This window comes from Heteronotia binoei, chromosome 10, assembly GCF_032191835.1.
Source record: "Heteronotia binoei isolate CCM8104 ecotype False Entrance Well chromosome 10, APGP_CSIRO_Hbin_v1, whole genome shotgun sequence".
Classification (NCBI taxonomy): domain Eukaryota; kingdom Metazoa; phylum Chordata; class Lepidosauria; order Squamata; family Gekkonidae; genus Heteronotia; species Heteronotia binoei.
Window position 1 is genome coordinate 74,985,856 of NC_083232.1, and position 17,913 is coordinate 75,003,768.

Here is a 17,913-nt window from a genome sequence, read left to right on the forward strand (position 1 = left end):
TCTTTGTCCACAGTCCTAAAGAAAGACAATGCAGTAAAAAAAAATTCATTTCATGTAATGGTTTTCCAAATCATTCTGAAATGAAATATATATTTTAAAGGCTTGGTAGTTTAGCATGGAAACAAGAAAATTGTTAGGAGGTGAAACTGTTAGGAGGTTTATTCTGATTTGCTGCTTTAACCAAGCCCTTATAGATTCTAAATTTCAGAATGTTCAAGGGAAAAAAATCCTGCTTTCGTACTACACATGCATGCCATTTCTGCTACACATCCTCCCACAATGTGTCTACTAACACTCCCTGCTTCATTTCTTCCACCCTGATTTTAACACTTACAATCACAGATCCGTTTGCAGATCAGCCGCCTCATTCCTCTGACAGTTCTTAATGCCCCTAACGCTAAGACGTTCCTGTTCGCTCACATTGTCACACGGATGGACAATCTCCGCCCTAATCAAAAGATTCCATATAAAACTGACAGAAAACACCATAGATCCACCACAGAGATTTGTGCCGGCATCCTTCTCTCTCTTCCTTGCACTAGGTGCTGAAACAGCCAATCAGCTGAAAGGTGACATCATCTTCTGGTAGCCACTGTCAGATGAAAAGGTGAAAATTCTTCACACATATAAATTCATTCCCACGCACAAACATTTACAGCCACTATTCTATAATCCTTTTAAAAGGATTCTAGAGGCAGAATACTTAGAGATCTTTCTCCTCCCTTAAATTCAGGGATGCATCTTTTGCCTCATCTAGTGACTCTGTTATCTCCTACAATCTTACTTTCACTATGGCATATTCTCATTATTCTTGCTAAAACTTCAGTATTTCACAAATCAAATGTGACCACTTTATTAGTCACCGAAACACAAGCTGAATTCCTCTAGGACCCTGAAAATGTAAGGGAAAGCCAACCTGTAGTTTCCCACACAAACAAGATGGGCGAGGCTGACTGAGTCGCCGTAACAGGCACACAGACACACACACACATACATACAACCAGCCATTTAGCAGATTTTCCGTTCCTGGAACCTTTCTACGATAAATTTCCTGCCTGTCACAGCGCTCTGTGAGTTCCAAATTCATTTGTTTAACGTACTCTGATCCTATTTTGAAATTTAAAAATGCTGACAACCTCTGGGAAGCCAAGCACATTATGCAAAACAGGTTTTAAAAATAGGATCATCAGCAACCTCAGATGAAAGAAAAAATAAATTCAGATACTACTTCTGAAAGTGTGGTTTTAGAAATATTAGCACCATGATCAAATTTGCATACTATGTCATTACTTCTTAATTACACCCAAAATTTAAATGTTTATATTGTCTATCTGAAAACATCAAATATGTATCCTTTCAGGCGATTCTCATTACAGTGGAATCCAATTCTAAACATTTTGCATGCAGGGATATGTTACTATCAGAATGCAAGGGGAAAAGCATGAAACACATTATTCCATGAGTTTCCATGGAAACTGTACTCTGCCCTTGCACATGAACTGGTAGACAACATTTCAGTGCTCACTACAAGAGACTGCTTTAACCCTTCCAGTATAAGACTATTACAGGACATACAGCTGATAGTTTTAAAGACAAGAATGAAACTCTGTTTCATAAGAGTAAAAAAGACATTAAAGACAGAATTTAGCTGTGCAATGCCCACACTTCCAGTTTCTTTGCGGTTTCTATTTCTCAAAATATGACTATAAAAGCACACTACAGGGACAACACAGTATTATGTGATATGAAGATGTCTTCAGAAACACTATCAAGCTACAAAAAGGTTGGTACTTCTGACTGTCCAAATTGCAATAGTAGAGAATAATGCATATGATGCACTCAAAGTGTATCATTGGCCTTCCCCCAAGAAAATTCCTATTACAATCAATCCTATAGTTTCAAGAATGGGATGAAGGAAGGCCCAGTCATTCAATGTGAATTTCTCAGGCTCAAAAAACACATACACACATGCATACCAGAACTTTACAAGTTTCCTATTTAGTCGCAGCATATATTAAAAGCTTTTAAACATTATTAACAAATATTTTGTTCAGAGGTTGGTATGATAGATACTGAAAGGGATAGTTGCTGGGAAAAAATAGTACATAGTTTCACCCACTTCAATAGTTGTTTCAACCGCTCTTGCACCAAACTGTCACATTCCATCCCCACTCCAAACCTGAGCGGGAGTGGTAGATCCATTTGAGGAACAATTCTACCAGAAACTCTCAAAGTAATTCTGCACATGGATTTGCAAATCTTATCCACAAGCTGCACCACAACCAATGCACCCTCTAAGCTGTGGAGCCTTGTGAGCAAAAATTCTACTTTGTGAGCTACTGGCCTTAAAGTTGTGAGCTACTCCATAAATTAATTTGATCTGGAGCCATCCTTCCTGAGCCAAGACAAAACTGTGTGAGCAAGAGGTTAAAAAACCGTGAGCTAGCTCACACTAACTCAACTTAGAGGGAACACTGACCACAACATATATTTAAGATGCAGACCCACAGAATACAGGAAAACAGTTTATATGAGCCTACATCTCCTCTTGTCTTTACAAAGATTTAGACTTACCTCCAGTGTTCCCTCTAAGCTGAGCTGGTGTGAATTAGCTCACAATTTTTTAGCTTCCAGCTCACACATTTTTGTCTCAGCGCAGCAAAAATGACCCTAGAGCAAGGATGTCAAACATGCGGTTCAGGGGCCGAATCAGGCCCCCGGAAGGCTCCTATCAGGTCCCCAAGCAACTGGCTGTCATCTGCTTCCTTCTCCCTATATCTTGCTTCCTTTTGCGTAACAGTTTGCTTTGCAAGTCTTGCTCAAATGCACAGGAGTTACAGAACAAAACCTCTATTTTCTCCATTGGATGAGGCTCCTCCCTTGGGGAGGAAGGGGGGGGGGAGGAGGCAGAGCTTATTTTTCCAGGCTCTCTCAACTGTACAGCAGAGCTACTGAGCCAAGCCTCTCTTCCTTCTATTGGCTGAAGCTCCTTCCCCCCGTCCCCTAGGGAAGGAAGGAAAGAGCCACAGCTTCCTTTGCCCAGTTCCCTGGATCCCATAGAAAAAAATACAAGGAATGCACCTTTAAGACCAACGAGTGCTAATTTTTTAAGCATGGTTTAAGTGTGTGTGTATGTATTCATTCATTTTGTCTGTGTGCTTTATAAAGTTTATATCTCTGTACCTAATCTTAAATAGGTACACACATAGCCTGTCCTGACATGGCCCAGCCCAACCTGACATGATCTGACCCAACAAGGTCTCATTTATGTCAGATCCGGCCCTCATAACAAATGAGTTCGACATCCCTGCCCTGGAGCAATCTAATTTATGTAGTGGCTCAAAACTTTAATGCCAGTAGTTCACAAAGTAGAATTTTTGCTCACAAGATTCCATTGCTTAGAGGGAACATTGCTTACCTGCTTACATCCCTCTCAAATACAGTTGTTAGGAGGTACAAGCTGTGCTTTAAACTAAAATGATATGCCTATATATAAGAATTTTGCTCTCAGGCTTAGTTATAGCATTTTTTGCTGCTGAAACTGTTCACTAATGGAAAAGATGAAAGTATTAAAATAAATCTGGCATATCATCTAGAGTAATAAATATTGCTGATACATTAATAGAATGAAAAAATAAATAACTATCCAATTAAGAAATCATTCTGTGACAAAAATGAAAGGCTAATCATGGAACAGCCACTATAGCAGGTATACTTGGGACAGATGAGGTCAAACAGCACTAAAACTGATTTATAAATTTTATTAAAATCTTTATGCCCCACCTTTTTTTGTGGCTTAAAGTAGATTATAGTTTCAAATTAAATAATAAAGTGTTATTAACCCCAAGAAAATGCCTGCTGCTTAAACCCTATTAAAAGCCCTGGTAAACAGCATATGCTTACAGCTCCTCTTCCTAAAAATCTGTAAGGATGGCACCTTTTTTAATGCTTCTCACTTACATCTGCATTGCTAGGCAACCCTTCACAGCTCTGTGGTGCCAATAACTTTATTAATTTTATTTATTCCCCTGTATTTCTCCCCATTGGGGACTCAAAGCAACTTACATTTTTCTATTCCTCTTACCCACGGAGGTAGGTTAGGCTGAGTATGTATGACTGGCTCAAGGTCCCCCAGCAAGCTTCCATGGCAGAGGGGGACATTTGAACCTGGGTCTCACAGATCCTAGTCTGATATTAACCACAACATTGCACTGGCTAATTTATGTACAGAGTGTGGGGAAGGATCTAGTGAGGAGTCAAGCAAACAGGCAAGAATTTAGTGGTTGTTCAAAGAGATGCCAGAATAAGTATGCAAGAAGGTGCTTTGCTTGTCTCCATAAAGTAAGTATGACAAACTCTAGTCAAACAAGAAAACCTAGCCACTATGAAACAGCAGTTCACCAACAGCCTCACTCAGCAGCAGGAAAGGCAGCTCTGAGGTGGAGAAGCAATGCCAATGAAATAGGAGACAGTAGCAGCACAGGCTAGCCTGAGATCTTGGAAGCTATGGGGAATCAACCCCAGTCCCCAGTTAGTAATTGGATGGGAGACCACCAAGAAATGCAGGGTTGCTAAGCAGACACTTGTAACTGCAAACCTCCTCTGTATAGCTCTTGCCTTGAAAACCCTACAGGGTAGCCGTAAGTCAGCTGCAACTTGATGACAAATAAATTAATTAAAATAGAGAAAGAAGGTTCAAGGACCATGTGAAGACTTACTGCATTTTCAGAAACTCATTAACCATTTGGTAACTATAAGGAGGAAACCTAATGATCCAAAGACATAGAAAAGCTGCTTGCAATTCTGAATTTCTGCCACAGGAACACTGCTTACAGAGCACACGCCTTCCTATACACTCATGTACCCAACAACTGATCATCATGTACAAAACAACAGATGTAGTAACATACTATCAGGTTGACCCACAAGTCTTTTTGTATTTTAAAGATGACTGAAATGAGTCTGTAGTTCAAGATACTAAACTGCAAGTACTACTTTGTCATCCTTCAACAGAGTTGGTTAACAGGAACAGAAACAACTGTGGTTTGAACATACAAAAAACAACTGTAACAGCACCATGAACACCTAGAATAAAACAGGTTTCAGGAATTAAGACTACAATCGAATACATTGCATCGAATGCAGGTAGGAAGACCTTCACATGACTTGGCATGGTGTTTATAAAGCTCCAGGGAGTGACATTTCTGTAAGATTTTTCTAATTAGCATCATTTTTCTTGTTCTTCCTTGCTTTTCTAGTCAGTGCTTTTAAATGTTATTGTTTTACTATATTTGACTGGTCAAATGCCAGCCCTGTTGCTTGTCTTCTGGTCCTCTGCCAGTAAAGCAGCAATGGCAGCCAGAGAACTGTGAGGGCCACAGGGGGCTAGGAGAAGCGAGTGCAGCAGACTCCCCTTTAATTTACCTTCCATTGGTTGGTGAGCCAGATGTAGATTACCTGCCTTAGAACCTTGCACCCTGGCTCTATTGGGGTGGGCTGGGATTGCACAATCCAACTGTTCTTTACTTAGAGAGCCAGTTTGGTGTAGTGGTTAAGTGCGCAGACTCTTATCTGGATGAATCGGGTTTGATTTCCCAGTCCTCCACTTGCAGCTGCTGGAATGGCCTTGGGTTAGCCATAGCTATCACAGAAGTTGTCCTTGAAAGGGCAGCTGTTGTGAGAGCCCTCTCAGCCCCACCCACCTCACAGGGTATCTGTTGTGGGGGAGAAGATATAGGAGATTGTAAGCCACTCTGAGTCTCTGATACAGAGAGAATGGCGGGATATAAATCTGCAGTCATCTTCTTCCTTTACATCCCACCTCTCTCCTCCTCAATGGGAACCCAATGCAGTTTTCATCATTCTCCTCTCCTCCATTTTATCCCCAGAACAACCCTGAAAGGTTGGTAAGGATGGGAGTGTGACACTGGCCCAAGGCCACCCAGCATGCTTCCATGGCAAGACAGTGTTTGAACAAGGGTATCCTAGAACCTAGTACTTGTGAGCTATGGTCACTAAAGATGTAAAATTCGCAGAAATTTTAAAACGGGGGTGGGGGGTGGGTGGGTATGGTTTCTTTCCCCATGAAGAAACAGAAATGTTGGGGATATCTAAAATACACAAAACTTATTTTCTTATAAAACCTAAACATTTGTTAGTGCTTTTAAAACATAATCCATAATTTAGCTACCGTATTTAGTCGTATCATAACATTTAAAAGCTTTTGTTTTCCACAAGCAACACTGCAAATACACCTAATGCCTGGCAGTGCACCTTGCAAACTACAGTACCCATTGCCAGTTTAGCACATGTATCTTAGTTTTTTTCTATCTCAGAGGCAGTGGAAAAAAGATTCAAAACAGGAAATACAAATTTGTAAAGAGCCGTATGTTATTTGGAAATAAAAATTTCACACAGTTGCAATAAGCAGCCTATCTGGAAAGTAAATTAAGCTTTAAAATCATGAAGACACAGAACTGTTCAATAGAAAACTGATTACAAATATATGCCTACAAATATGTTACATATGTCTGCAGTATACACAGAAATTATCTAATGCAGTAGTTTGCCTTGGATAAAAATATTATACTATACATTCTGATTAAGTAAAACGTTGCCTTAAAAAGCATGTCAGTAATTCCCAAATAGAAGGTTTTTCACAGGGAACATTTTCAGCACTCCCCAAATGTCAGAAGACCTGTGTGCTCCTTAATGCACATGCATACTTAGGACTGCAGCGTGGTTGGAGTACAAGAGGCCCTCCTTCAGCCACTAATATCATAGGACCCTCATAATTCATTAAAGAGGCAGGCTCCCATTAACGTCAGATAATATTTTCTATTTGGACATGGTCAAATAACAGATTCATAAATTAATTAGCATCTCAATGAGAACGCTATTTCTAGAGAAATTTACAATACATCACTTTTGCTATGGTTGCCAGTCCCCTAGTCCCCTTAATTAGCATCTCAATGAGAACGCTATTTCTAGAGAAATTTACAATACATCACTTTTGCTATGGTTGCCAGTCCCCTAGTCCCCTTCCTGGGAAAACCCCACCCCCAAACAGCTCCCTCCCATAGTGGTGGCGGCATGATGGCATCACCCAGAAGTGACATCACACCAACACATCATGCATGGATGCTCTAGCGTTTTGGCCCAAACTCTATGGTTACCACAGAGTTTTTGGCTAAAGTCCACGCATGATGTATCTGGCATGAGGATGTCATTTTTGGATGATGTGATTGTGCTGCACGTGAGATGATCTCCCATCCAAATACTAGCCAGGGCCTCCAAGATTGGGCCAGCCTGGGCTATCCAGGTCACAAATCACTATACCATGCTGGCTTACAAAAGTCTTAATCTAAAACAGGTGCAGGACAATCTTATATTTTTAAGAGAGGAAATTTCTAGCTGTGATTATAGAAATATATTTATTGTCTATAGACTTTAGCCTACATCCAAATATTTCATATCATTTAACCCTGGTTAAATAAAACGTGCAAGAAGCCACTCAGTGCCAGGATTGCAACACTTGGCTCATATTCCAAACTCCACCTATCATGACACCCTCTAACCAGTTCAGTGACTCTAACTAGGAGTCCTCAGAACATGGGACCCAGGCTGATGTCTGAGGAGGACCAGGGAGCCTGCAGCACCATAGGCCACCCTGCTAGAGCCTGTAAGAGAAAGCTGGCAGGCTTCTGCTGGGCAGGACCCAAACCTGGATTCATAGTACCCATCACCACCACCCACTTTCACTCTGAGGGTATGGCAGTGAAAGAATGCCCAAGCTGAGGCAGCAAAAAGAAGGTGAAGTGCCAGAATGGCTACATACCACTCCACCTGCAGAACTAGACCAGTGCATTGAGAGAAGTACTTCCCTGCAGGATCCTAGCCAGAGCCCAGCACAGCCTCAGGAGCTCCAGTAACCGCCAGCAGTGCAGGGCCCAATTACTTTCCAGCCTATTTAAGCTGAGGTTTGGGAAGACTGCCTTGCGTCAACTGGCTCATTAGGCACAAACCTTGTACTCCAATACCCAGACTGGCCAGCCCCAGGGCCAAGGTATGGTACCACTTCAAAGGGAACCTGACTGGACCCAATGGTACAGCGCACAACACCACCCAATTCTCCCTCAAAGTATGATGAAAGAACAATTTAAGATGAACTCCCTGGTTGTTTGTGACATATGTGGGAAGATATATGGCTTAATCACAATTAGTTTTCCAAGGTTCCTTAGCTTGGTTTAAATCCTGGTGCAGAATCCCAGCTTGTGCGTGTGTGTGTGGGGGGGATATAGTTAAAGTATATACTTGCATTTCCATATCTTGGAACTTGGAGTTTGTCTTTATGGTGAAGAACCAGAGTATTGTTTTATAAATTTACATACCCATTTTAAAGAGTTAAAGTTAATTTCACCAATCAGTACATATGCACCAAAAGGATAGCTGCCTTTTAGCACCCTGACGAATGCAGATTGCATAGGTGCAAGGGTGATAAGAACATATAATCGTCTTGAATTAAAGAATTAGAAGATGACAATTTCATGGGTAGGAAAGCCTGCTGCAGCCTACAATCGAGGAGTGCAAATTGTATAAATGTATATATCAGCCCACTTCTGAACTTTGGTTCCATCACACACGTACACACACACACACCCCGCTTCACATGGTGAAACCTGGATAATACCACAAAACAATAATGGCACAGCAACTCCACCAATAACTGGAACATTATACAAACAGTAAGAATGTTCGCATTTCTAATTCAATCAGTGATAAATACGTCTTTATAATACAGCTTACTTTATTAACTGAAAAATGTTTACAACATTATATATAAAGAATATCTAATTTTATCTTGTACATTAACAAGAAAAGTCCTATATCTATGGCCTTGTTCAAGAACAATACTAAATATAGTAAACTAAGCTGCATTAAAATGTGTGAACAAGAAATAAAATTCTCTCATTAGCACTAAAATACAACCACTAATGTTTTAAAATGTCATAATAAATATGCAAGTTACTGTGAGAATCAATTTAAAAATATGAATAGAATGGATTTACTTTTCTACACTATTCTTATAAGTCATTCATTAATTTAATATAAACTTCCTTTTAAACACAAGATCAATTTACACTCTTTCCCCTAGCTTTTAGAATTGCACCATAACAAGTGATATCACCTAATCTTTTCAGGCAGTAAGACTCTTAATCACCTTTACTTTATAGTTTCTTACCTCCAAGTTATTGGTACATATATAGGAAAAAACCCTTTTAAAAGACTGTTGAAAAAAGGTATTGTTGGACTCTGCAATTGGTGCAAATCCATCCATCTAGCGTTCCCCTATGACCCCAGAAAAAATTATTCTTGGGACTGTGTGGACCAGTAGCCACAAAGGTTAGGGAAGTGGCATTCAGAAAGGAGCAAAATTGCTTTTCTGTATCTTGCATAAGGGAAACTAGTGCCTGCAGAACAAATAGCCATTTCACACACTCCCTCCCCCTTCTTCAAGCTGATTTGTCCCTGTAGGACCTGAGGTGGGGTGGGACTAGTTGGAGAAAAATGCAGCAACCCCTAAAATTGCTAGGATTCAATTCAAAATAATTAAACACATGGAAGAAACAGTAACTATTAGAAGTTACTGTATAAATTAGTGAAATAACATTAGTGAAATAGGGAACAACACTGTCCTGAGATCCTAGGGAAAAAGGCGGCAAACACACAATAAATAATTTATCCAATGCAAAGTGAGACAATGACAACCAAATATTTGTGGTAAATTAGTATGCAGTACAAGAAGCCTGTGGGATCTCAGTCCCTCCCTGTGAGTGCATGTGTGCAAAGCTTTTTATGAGAGCCTAAGAATTCCAAAAATGCATATATACACACCCACACATCTTTTTTGCATATTACTGCATTTAGATACTGTGATCCTTTTGCAGACTAAAGGCAGCATCAGAAGATTTTTAGGATATTCCCCATCTAAACCCAAGTTTGATTTGCTTCAGTACAGTTGCTGTATCACATGCCCTGAAGAACATACCCTGGAGCCAGCAGGGTTAAGCATTAGTATAAATTATGTCACACGGAGTGAAAAGCCATTTTCCCCATGCAGTTGGTAGCTGTTCAGGTTCATAGTCACTATTAGAAATTGTTACATAAGATGTAAACAGTCACATGCACTACTGCCACAAACTACCAGAGTATTGGTTAACCATTACCCACAAGGAGACACACAGATTTTAGGTATACAATATGTGTGTATTCTGAAGCAAATAATCAGATATCATTTTTCTCTGACCCAAGCATGTATCATTTTCAGGAGAAAAAAAATAGTGAGGTCCTTGTACCAGCTTGCTTAGGATCAGATGGCCCACTGACTTATCCCCTCCCCATTCCACCTAGTCATTATCGAACAATAAAACAAGTTATCCAAGGGCTGGTATCTCAATTTTGCATTTTTCCTCTACCCTTCCTGAATTCCTTTCCTTTTGTTAATACGCATTATGTTCTATGCAATTACTTCAAATTGTAAGCCACTTCACATGCAATAAAAGTAGGGTTGCCAGGACCAACTCAGGAAATACCTGGGGACTTTGGGGATGGAGCCTGGAGACTTCCCCATTCCCTAAAAAAATAAAAATACAGTGCCATTTCCCTGAATACAGTCTTCATTTCCTCATCCTCTATTTTTGCCTTCAAAGGATTTTCCAACAGCTGCACTTCCACTAAAAAAAAAAAATGAAATTTGTCATACCCCTACAGGTCCCTTGCCAGGTTTTGGTAGCATTTTCAAACATGGTTTATTAAGGGACACACACACAGACACTCACAAAGCAGCCAACACAGTTTGCAAGCCCACACTTTTGTGATCTCACTGGGGCAAATTATTATGGGAGTTGCTAGCAATCTGCTGTATTTCAACCAGCTTCTTCAGATTAACACAAGAAAACTGAAGTAAGGAAAAGAGCAGTCTAGGGAGTGGAGTTTTCCATTTTACTATACAAATAACTTCTGAAACGAATACAAAACAGAGGGACTGTGCTTCTTCCTTTCTCACCGCTTCACACACTCACCAGGAAAAGTTCTGTCTGCTCACTCCCACCCCCATGCAGTTTTTCTTCTGTTGAGATTTAAAGCACACAAACATCCCCAAATATAGTTTGCAAGCTTCTTCTAAACCTGCCAAGATTTAAAGGCACATGGTGATTCTTGGGACAGGGCTTTCCCCACCAGTCAGCTGGCTGGCAGTGGTGAGGAGCCTGCAAAACTGGGGGATCCCCCACCCAGACCAGGGAACTGGCAAGCCTAAATGAAAAGAGATCATATACATGAATAAATAAGCAACATTACATTATATGAACTTTAACATTATTTATGCTTTGATTATCTGAGAAACCTACTCAAGCATACGGATTTTTATACCACCAAATAAATGGCTTTAATTCTAGATGCTGAACTGACTCTAGCTCTTCCATAGAGTTTTAATATTATATGCATTTAAGCTGTGTTGACACCAAATTATGCTGTATTCACTCTTGGAAACAGTTTTCCTATTTGAGTGCAAGCACAATGCTGCAAAATTTCACTGAATTATCCTTATTGTAGAAGATGCAGAAAGAGATTCCTTTCAACCCAACCTTCTACAAAAGAATTTCTCAACATTAGGGACCTTAGTCACGTGAAGAGGACAAAAAGAAACTTGGCCAAGTTTCCTCTCTTATTTTAATACCACCCTGGAGGTCTATAGATTATCTAGTTTTAGGAACATTATCTAGTTTTAGTGCTTCACCAGATCCATTTTGGATACCTACCCTTTTGGGCTCACCTCGTTTTATTTTATACTTTCCTTGGTACACTAAATAATGCACTTTCAATCCACTTTCAATGCACTTTCCAACTGGATTTCTGCCAGATCACAAAGTACAATCCAGTTGGAAAGTGCACTGGAAGTGCATTAATTGGTGTGTGTGATCGCAGCCATAGATTTATACATGCTCAGTTTCTTTGTTATCAGTTGTGCTTTCAGAAACTATAGTGGCAAATTCAATTGTGACAAATTCAACAGAGATCAGAGCCGTATTTTCATTTTATTTACTTGTCTGACTACAGTCAAATAAAAAAAATCTACTTTGTACCCTTTCCTGTCAATTTATGTATTCTGGGGTGGGGTGGTTGGTTTGTTTGTTTTTTGCACCAGCCTATTAAGATTTTAAGAGCCCCATGGAGCATAGCGGTAAAGCTACAGTACTGCAGTCCTAAGCTATGCTCACGACCTGAGTTCGATCCTGGTGGAAGCCGAGTTCAGGTAGCCAGCTCATGGTTGATTCAGCCTTCCATCCTTCCAAGGTCGGTAAAATTAGTACCCAGCTTGCTGCGGGGAGAGTGTAGATGACTGGGAAAGGCAATGGCAAACTACCCTGTAAAAAGTCTGCCATGAAAACGTTGTGAAAGCAACGTCACCCCAGAGCTGGAAACGACTGGTGCCTGCACAGGGGGACTAACTTTACCTTTATTAAGATTTTAGGTATCGCCACCATTGGGGAAGGAGATAATGGAATTATGAGTGACCTGTTGATTTCTCTTCGACGTAGTTTTAAAAAAATTAGGTGGTAAAGGGTAGAACACATCTTTATTCCTTATGCAGCACCTACTTAAAATATATACTGCAGAGACGGAAGATCATTCAAGTACTGTGGTAAAACCAGACACATTAGGGAGCTGACCTATGGAGCAGTATATTTACATTCTTAGCAATCTGATCATACTAATTAAGTGCATCACTTGACAGAAGATCACATATGCTTTTTTTTTTTAATCACAACAATTATATTTGTCCTTTCTGCCAATCAGGGCCACTAATGCAGCTAACAATCAAAAGAGCATAACAAAAATATATCATAACATCAATTAAACACCAGAGCTGGAAATACTTATATAAAACAAAATATAGGAAATTAAAGCATAAGGCAGGAAAGGAGAGCTTATTAAGGGAATGTTAGTCAAGAGAAAAATGGTCTACATCTGCTATCAGAAGACAGTGGTACAAGAGAACAAATGAATATCCCTGGGGAAAGAAGTCTGTAATTTCTGAGGATCCTGCAGAATGAAGGCACTGTATGAAATGAGAGGCATATCTATACTGAAATTATGGAAGAGTGAGTAGCATACACTGACAGTATATATACTGAACAAGTCAGATCATGCTAAGGCTTGCCTCTAGGCATAAGGCAATCCATGAATGATCTAAGGGCAAAGGCCTAACATACAAAAATGTTGAAAAGTAAAACTCAAGTAATATAGCTTTAAAGGTGAACAAGTAAAGCTGGCTGGATATGACTACTCATAACAGCTTATATTTTCAAAGTCTAGTTGTTTTATTATACTACTAGTTGGTCTGGTAAAAGCTGTTGGAAGTAACTTGCTATACAGCCAGGGCTTTTTTTTTTTTTTTTAAAGCAGGAACGCAGTTCAGGCTGGTTTGGCAATAGGGGTGTGGCCTAATATGCAAATGAATTCCTGCTGGGCTTTTTCTACCAACCCCCTCCTGTATACAGCTTATTGATTCCAATGACAAACAAAAAAAGCAACTTTACTAATGTGGTCAAAATGGCTTTGACCACAAGATTTTGGTTTCTTAGTTGTTAGGGAAACATTAATTTCACCACAGCTTTTGATTCTCAAAAGTTGACACTCTGAAACGTGGTCTTTATGGTGCTACTGGACTCAAATTTAACAGAACTTCTCATAGAGTTTCTAAGCCTTTGATGAATTTTATATCAATGATATTTGTCAATCTGAATCCACAATTAAGCTCACTTATGAAAACTAAACAAGTTTTTTTCTCTTGCAATCGAATGACTGTTATAGCCAACTGTTTAACTGCAAGGAGTGTGACAAGCACAACAAGAAGCTAGGGGGTTATAGTTTTAAAAAGGAAAAAAGAAGCTATGAAGTCCTGCTGGCTACGTCTGAAAAGTAAGATCTCATCAACAGTCCCCCTCCCAACATAAGACCTTTATATCTGATTACCCAGTCACTGAACACTAATGACAAAATGTGCTAAAGATCAGACACTTTGAGATATAAAGGGATTCAACATTTTAATAACAAATTTAGCAAAGCATGTTCTTTTCTTTGTGAAATGCTTAAACTTGTAATTCAGAAAGAGGCTGGAAGAAGTACTACTCTCAACATTTGATACTGTAACTGAAATAAATGGTTGGTCTCAGTCCAGTTCAAAATGGACCAGTGCCCACACATCATTTAAAAAATCACCGTAACAACTGGCAACTTCATTGCATGCCTCAACTTGTATGCCAAAGTTAAAAACAGCTTGGAATTATGAAGCCTGTAAGTCTTCTCCTAAAGACTGAATTGCAAGAAGTAGGAATCGCTACTCTCAAAAAGCACTTAGTTTTTTGTACTCTACTACCCAGCATGTAAATTTTTATTTATTTATTTTTATTTTATTTATTTGATTTGATTTATATCCCGCCGTACCCCACCGAAGCGGGCTCAGGGCGGCTCACAGCATAAAATTCTAACAATAAAATTCAGAACTAAAATACAATAGTAATTTACATAATTAAAACATTAATATCGATACATCAGTCCATATCAGTGTGCTATCTATAGACTTCCTTCAGTATTTCGGTGCCGGTCAGTTATAAGCCAACCAGAAGAGGACTGTCTTACAGGCCCTGCGGAACTGTCCAATATCCCGCAGGGCCCTGACCTCCTCCGGTAACTGGTTCCACCAGCAAGGTGCTGTGATTGAGAAGGCCCAGTCCCTGGTTGACTTCAACCGGGCCTCCTTTGGCCCAGGGATTACAAGCAGATTTTGAGAGCCTGATCGCAGTACTCTTTGGGGGACATATGGGGAGAGACGGTCCTTAAGGTAGGCAGTTCCTAGGCCATATAGGGCTTTAAAGGTAATAACCAGCACCTTGTACCGGACTCGGTATATTATTGGCAGCCAGTGCAGTCCCCGGAGGCCCGGCTGAATGTGCTCCCGTCTAGGGAGCCCTAATAACAGCTGAGCGGCGGCGTTCTGCACTAGCTGCAACTTCCGGGTTCGGCACAGGGGCAGCCCCATGTAGAGGGCAGCCCCATGTAGTAATCTAACCTTGAGGTGACCGTTGCATGGATCACTGTTGCCAGATCGTCCTGCTCCAGGAAAGGAGCCAATTGCCTCGCGCTAAATGTAAAACACACACACACCAAAACCTCATGGAAACTGATAAATAGCCCATCCCCTACATTATTTTATTTTGAGGGACAGTCTGTATCTTTCCAAGTCATGGTATTAGTTGGTACTACTATGTCTTTTCACCAGGACATACTTAAGAATGGGGACTTTATTCAACCTACTTCTGCCATTCATGTATTTTACGTAGTTTTAGTATTGATACTATGGCATGGGTTGCAATTAATCAATGAGGCAACATTAATGAAAAACTGTGCTGGACAAGAGAAATAAGTTTATAGTTTCTTCCTTTGAAGGGCTTATGGTTAGTGGTTTAGTGGATAAGTGAAGGAATGTAACAAGGTATCAGCTATGAACCGCAAGAAGCCCTGTTTTAGAAAAGTTACAATTTCAAACACCCGCTGTGTTACCAAAATGACAGGCTGCTGCTGTGAGGAAGAAAGAGCAAAGGATTTGACTTGGAACTTTTCCCTAAACCCCAGAATCTCAGCATCTTGGAAAACCTTGGTCTCTTGGGATCTCTGAAATCTTTCTTCACCTGGAGAAGTCTAGCTACCTATTTTTCTGATCGTTTTCTATGACACTTCCCCAAGACCAACATGAGGTGATGACCAACTTTCCATTCTCCTAACTCTTTCCTGTCTCTCCCCCACCCCCAAATACCATGTTCTCTAATTGACCAAAGTTGCTGAGTATCTGTATGCTCCCTCCATTGGAAGGGATTTGTTTTGATGTCTAGAGTGTAGAACAAGGCTATCTATCATATCATAATGCCAGAAAAGGTGGAATTAATACTTTAAACAAACCCATAAATAAGAAGTTGCAAAAACATTCCTGCCTCGAAAGACAGATAAACACAAACAGTGGCCTCATTTGTACATCTGCACACACTCTTTCCCCTCCTCTTGTGTTCTATTCAATGTCTTAGAAGTATGCAAACCTAGCCACTGATTCTTCAGCCTTGTAAGAAACTATAGTGCTGCTTTAGCAGTTTTTAATAATGCCATCTTGCAATTCTGTGGGTACTGTTAATATATCTTTTCTTTATTTTTTTAAGTTTATTCTTTTCTTGATATTTAAATGCCATCCCTATTCTCACAACTAACATCATTTTAAATCACCTCCATCCAAAAGAAGATCACTGAAATATGCAAGCTTTAAAAAGTAGGAAGAACTAAATCAGATTAATTATATCCCCCTCCCTAAATTCAAAAGATTTCAAGGAACAGCAACAAAACCCAAACTTCTCTCATGCTCTAACATTATATCTCCTGAAAGAGTATAAACCATAGAACAAATAGGAGTCAATTGCACCTTTAAAGATGCAATTGACTCCTTTTTTTTCTACTACTTCAGACCAACACGGCTGCCTACTTAGAAGTATAAACCATAAGTTTAAGTTTGATTTCACACATTTAAAATTCAACAGTTTTATTTACACAAAGCGTAAATGCATAAAATGTTTTGCTTGTGTTCCTTATACTCAACTTCATTTTCATGAAATACCACATAATGAAAGGCAATCTTTTTACTAACAAATAATTTCATTTTAAATTTTCCTCATTTCAGGAAATCTACACAGATCTTACTTTTAAAAATGATACCAACTACTGCTAAAGTTTGAGCAAGCATGTTGGTTAAAAAAAATGTTTTCAGCAAAACAGCAACATTCTTATCCATCTACAAATTAGACAACACACAGTGTGATCTTGTACCCTACATGATAGTAGTACACAGCAATTATGCTGGCTATTGCTTGGAAGCCCTAATCTTGTTAACAGGGGATATAACATTATCCTCTTCAAGGAGCAGCTCACAAGAAAGGGAAAAAAATCCACTGCCAAGAACTGTTCTTGACTACTTTCCCCCTCCAAACTTTCAGAATGGAATCTGAGAATTTAGTTACACATTCTCAAAACAGTAAAAAGGTTATTAAAGAAAAACACAACCTTGAAATCTCTTAGGCCTATTTCAGGCCTATTTTGAAGAGAAAAAGTTGAGAATTTCAGAAAAGCAGTATCAGTACATGTCATGTTAACTGTGATGAAAAATCTGGAAAGCTTTGGAAATCAGGTGTCTATTAAAATAATATACTTCAATTTGCTGTACAAAGAACACAATGATCACTGAACTCAACTCAATTTATTTAGTTTATATAAATGAATGAATAAATAAATAAATTGAGTTGAGTGATTTTTGTACAGTTGGTAAAAACATTGAATAAATGTTTCTCTACTAAGAGTGAATTCAACTTTTTTATAAGATAATTTGATAACTAATATTTTGTTTGTATTCATCTGATAAAAGTTTCTAATTCAAGGTTTTAAAGAAGGAATAATATATCTAGAACATCCACAGAAAAAGTTATCCACAATATACAGTATTATTTTCATTTATTTTTATTGTAACTGTTCAGTATAGAGGCTAGATTTTTCCTAGCTGTGCTGAGCAGTAGATTTAAGAAAATTCCTACATCATCCTACATATTTTGAATTAAATCTGACATTTTATTCAAAGCTCCTCCATACCAGTGTCAGCTGCCTTCTAGAACAGTGTTATGTTTGAATACTTTTGCTAATGACAAAATAGTTTTCATAACCACCACCATCACAAAGCTATGGAAAAACCTTACACAATACAGATAATTATCCAAACATACTTCAACTACTACTCTTGAAGTGAAAGCTAACAGTCTCGAG

The 17,913-nt window shown here is 39.2% G+C and overlaps 1 protein-coding gene across 50 annotated transcripts in view; it reads right to left on the reverse strand.

Moving 5' to 3' along the window:
* The window catches only part of CLASP2 (cytoplasmic linker associated protein 2), a 160,704-nt gene that overhangs the window by 90,816 nt on the left and 51,975 nt on the right, over positions 1-17,913 (reverse strand). For 5 of the 50 annotated variants that reach the window (XM_060247587.1, XM_060247584.1, XM_060247583.1 and 2 more), the window contains exon 1: positions 335-533. The exons of 43 other annotated variants lie outside the window; for them this stretch is intronic. In XM_060247587.1, coding sequence (XP_060103570.1) covers positions 335-368 — 34 coding nt within the window. In that variant the 5' untranslated portion in view covers positions 369-533. Of the gene's footprint in view, positions 1-334; positions 534-17,913 lie in introns of those variants that run through there. 2 more of the 50 variants (XM_060247588.1, XM_060247585.1) reach the window with 1 other exon arrangement.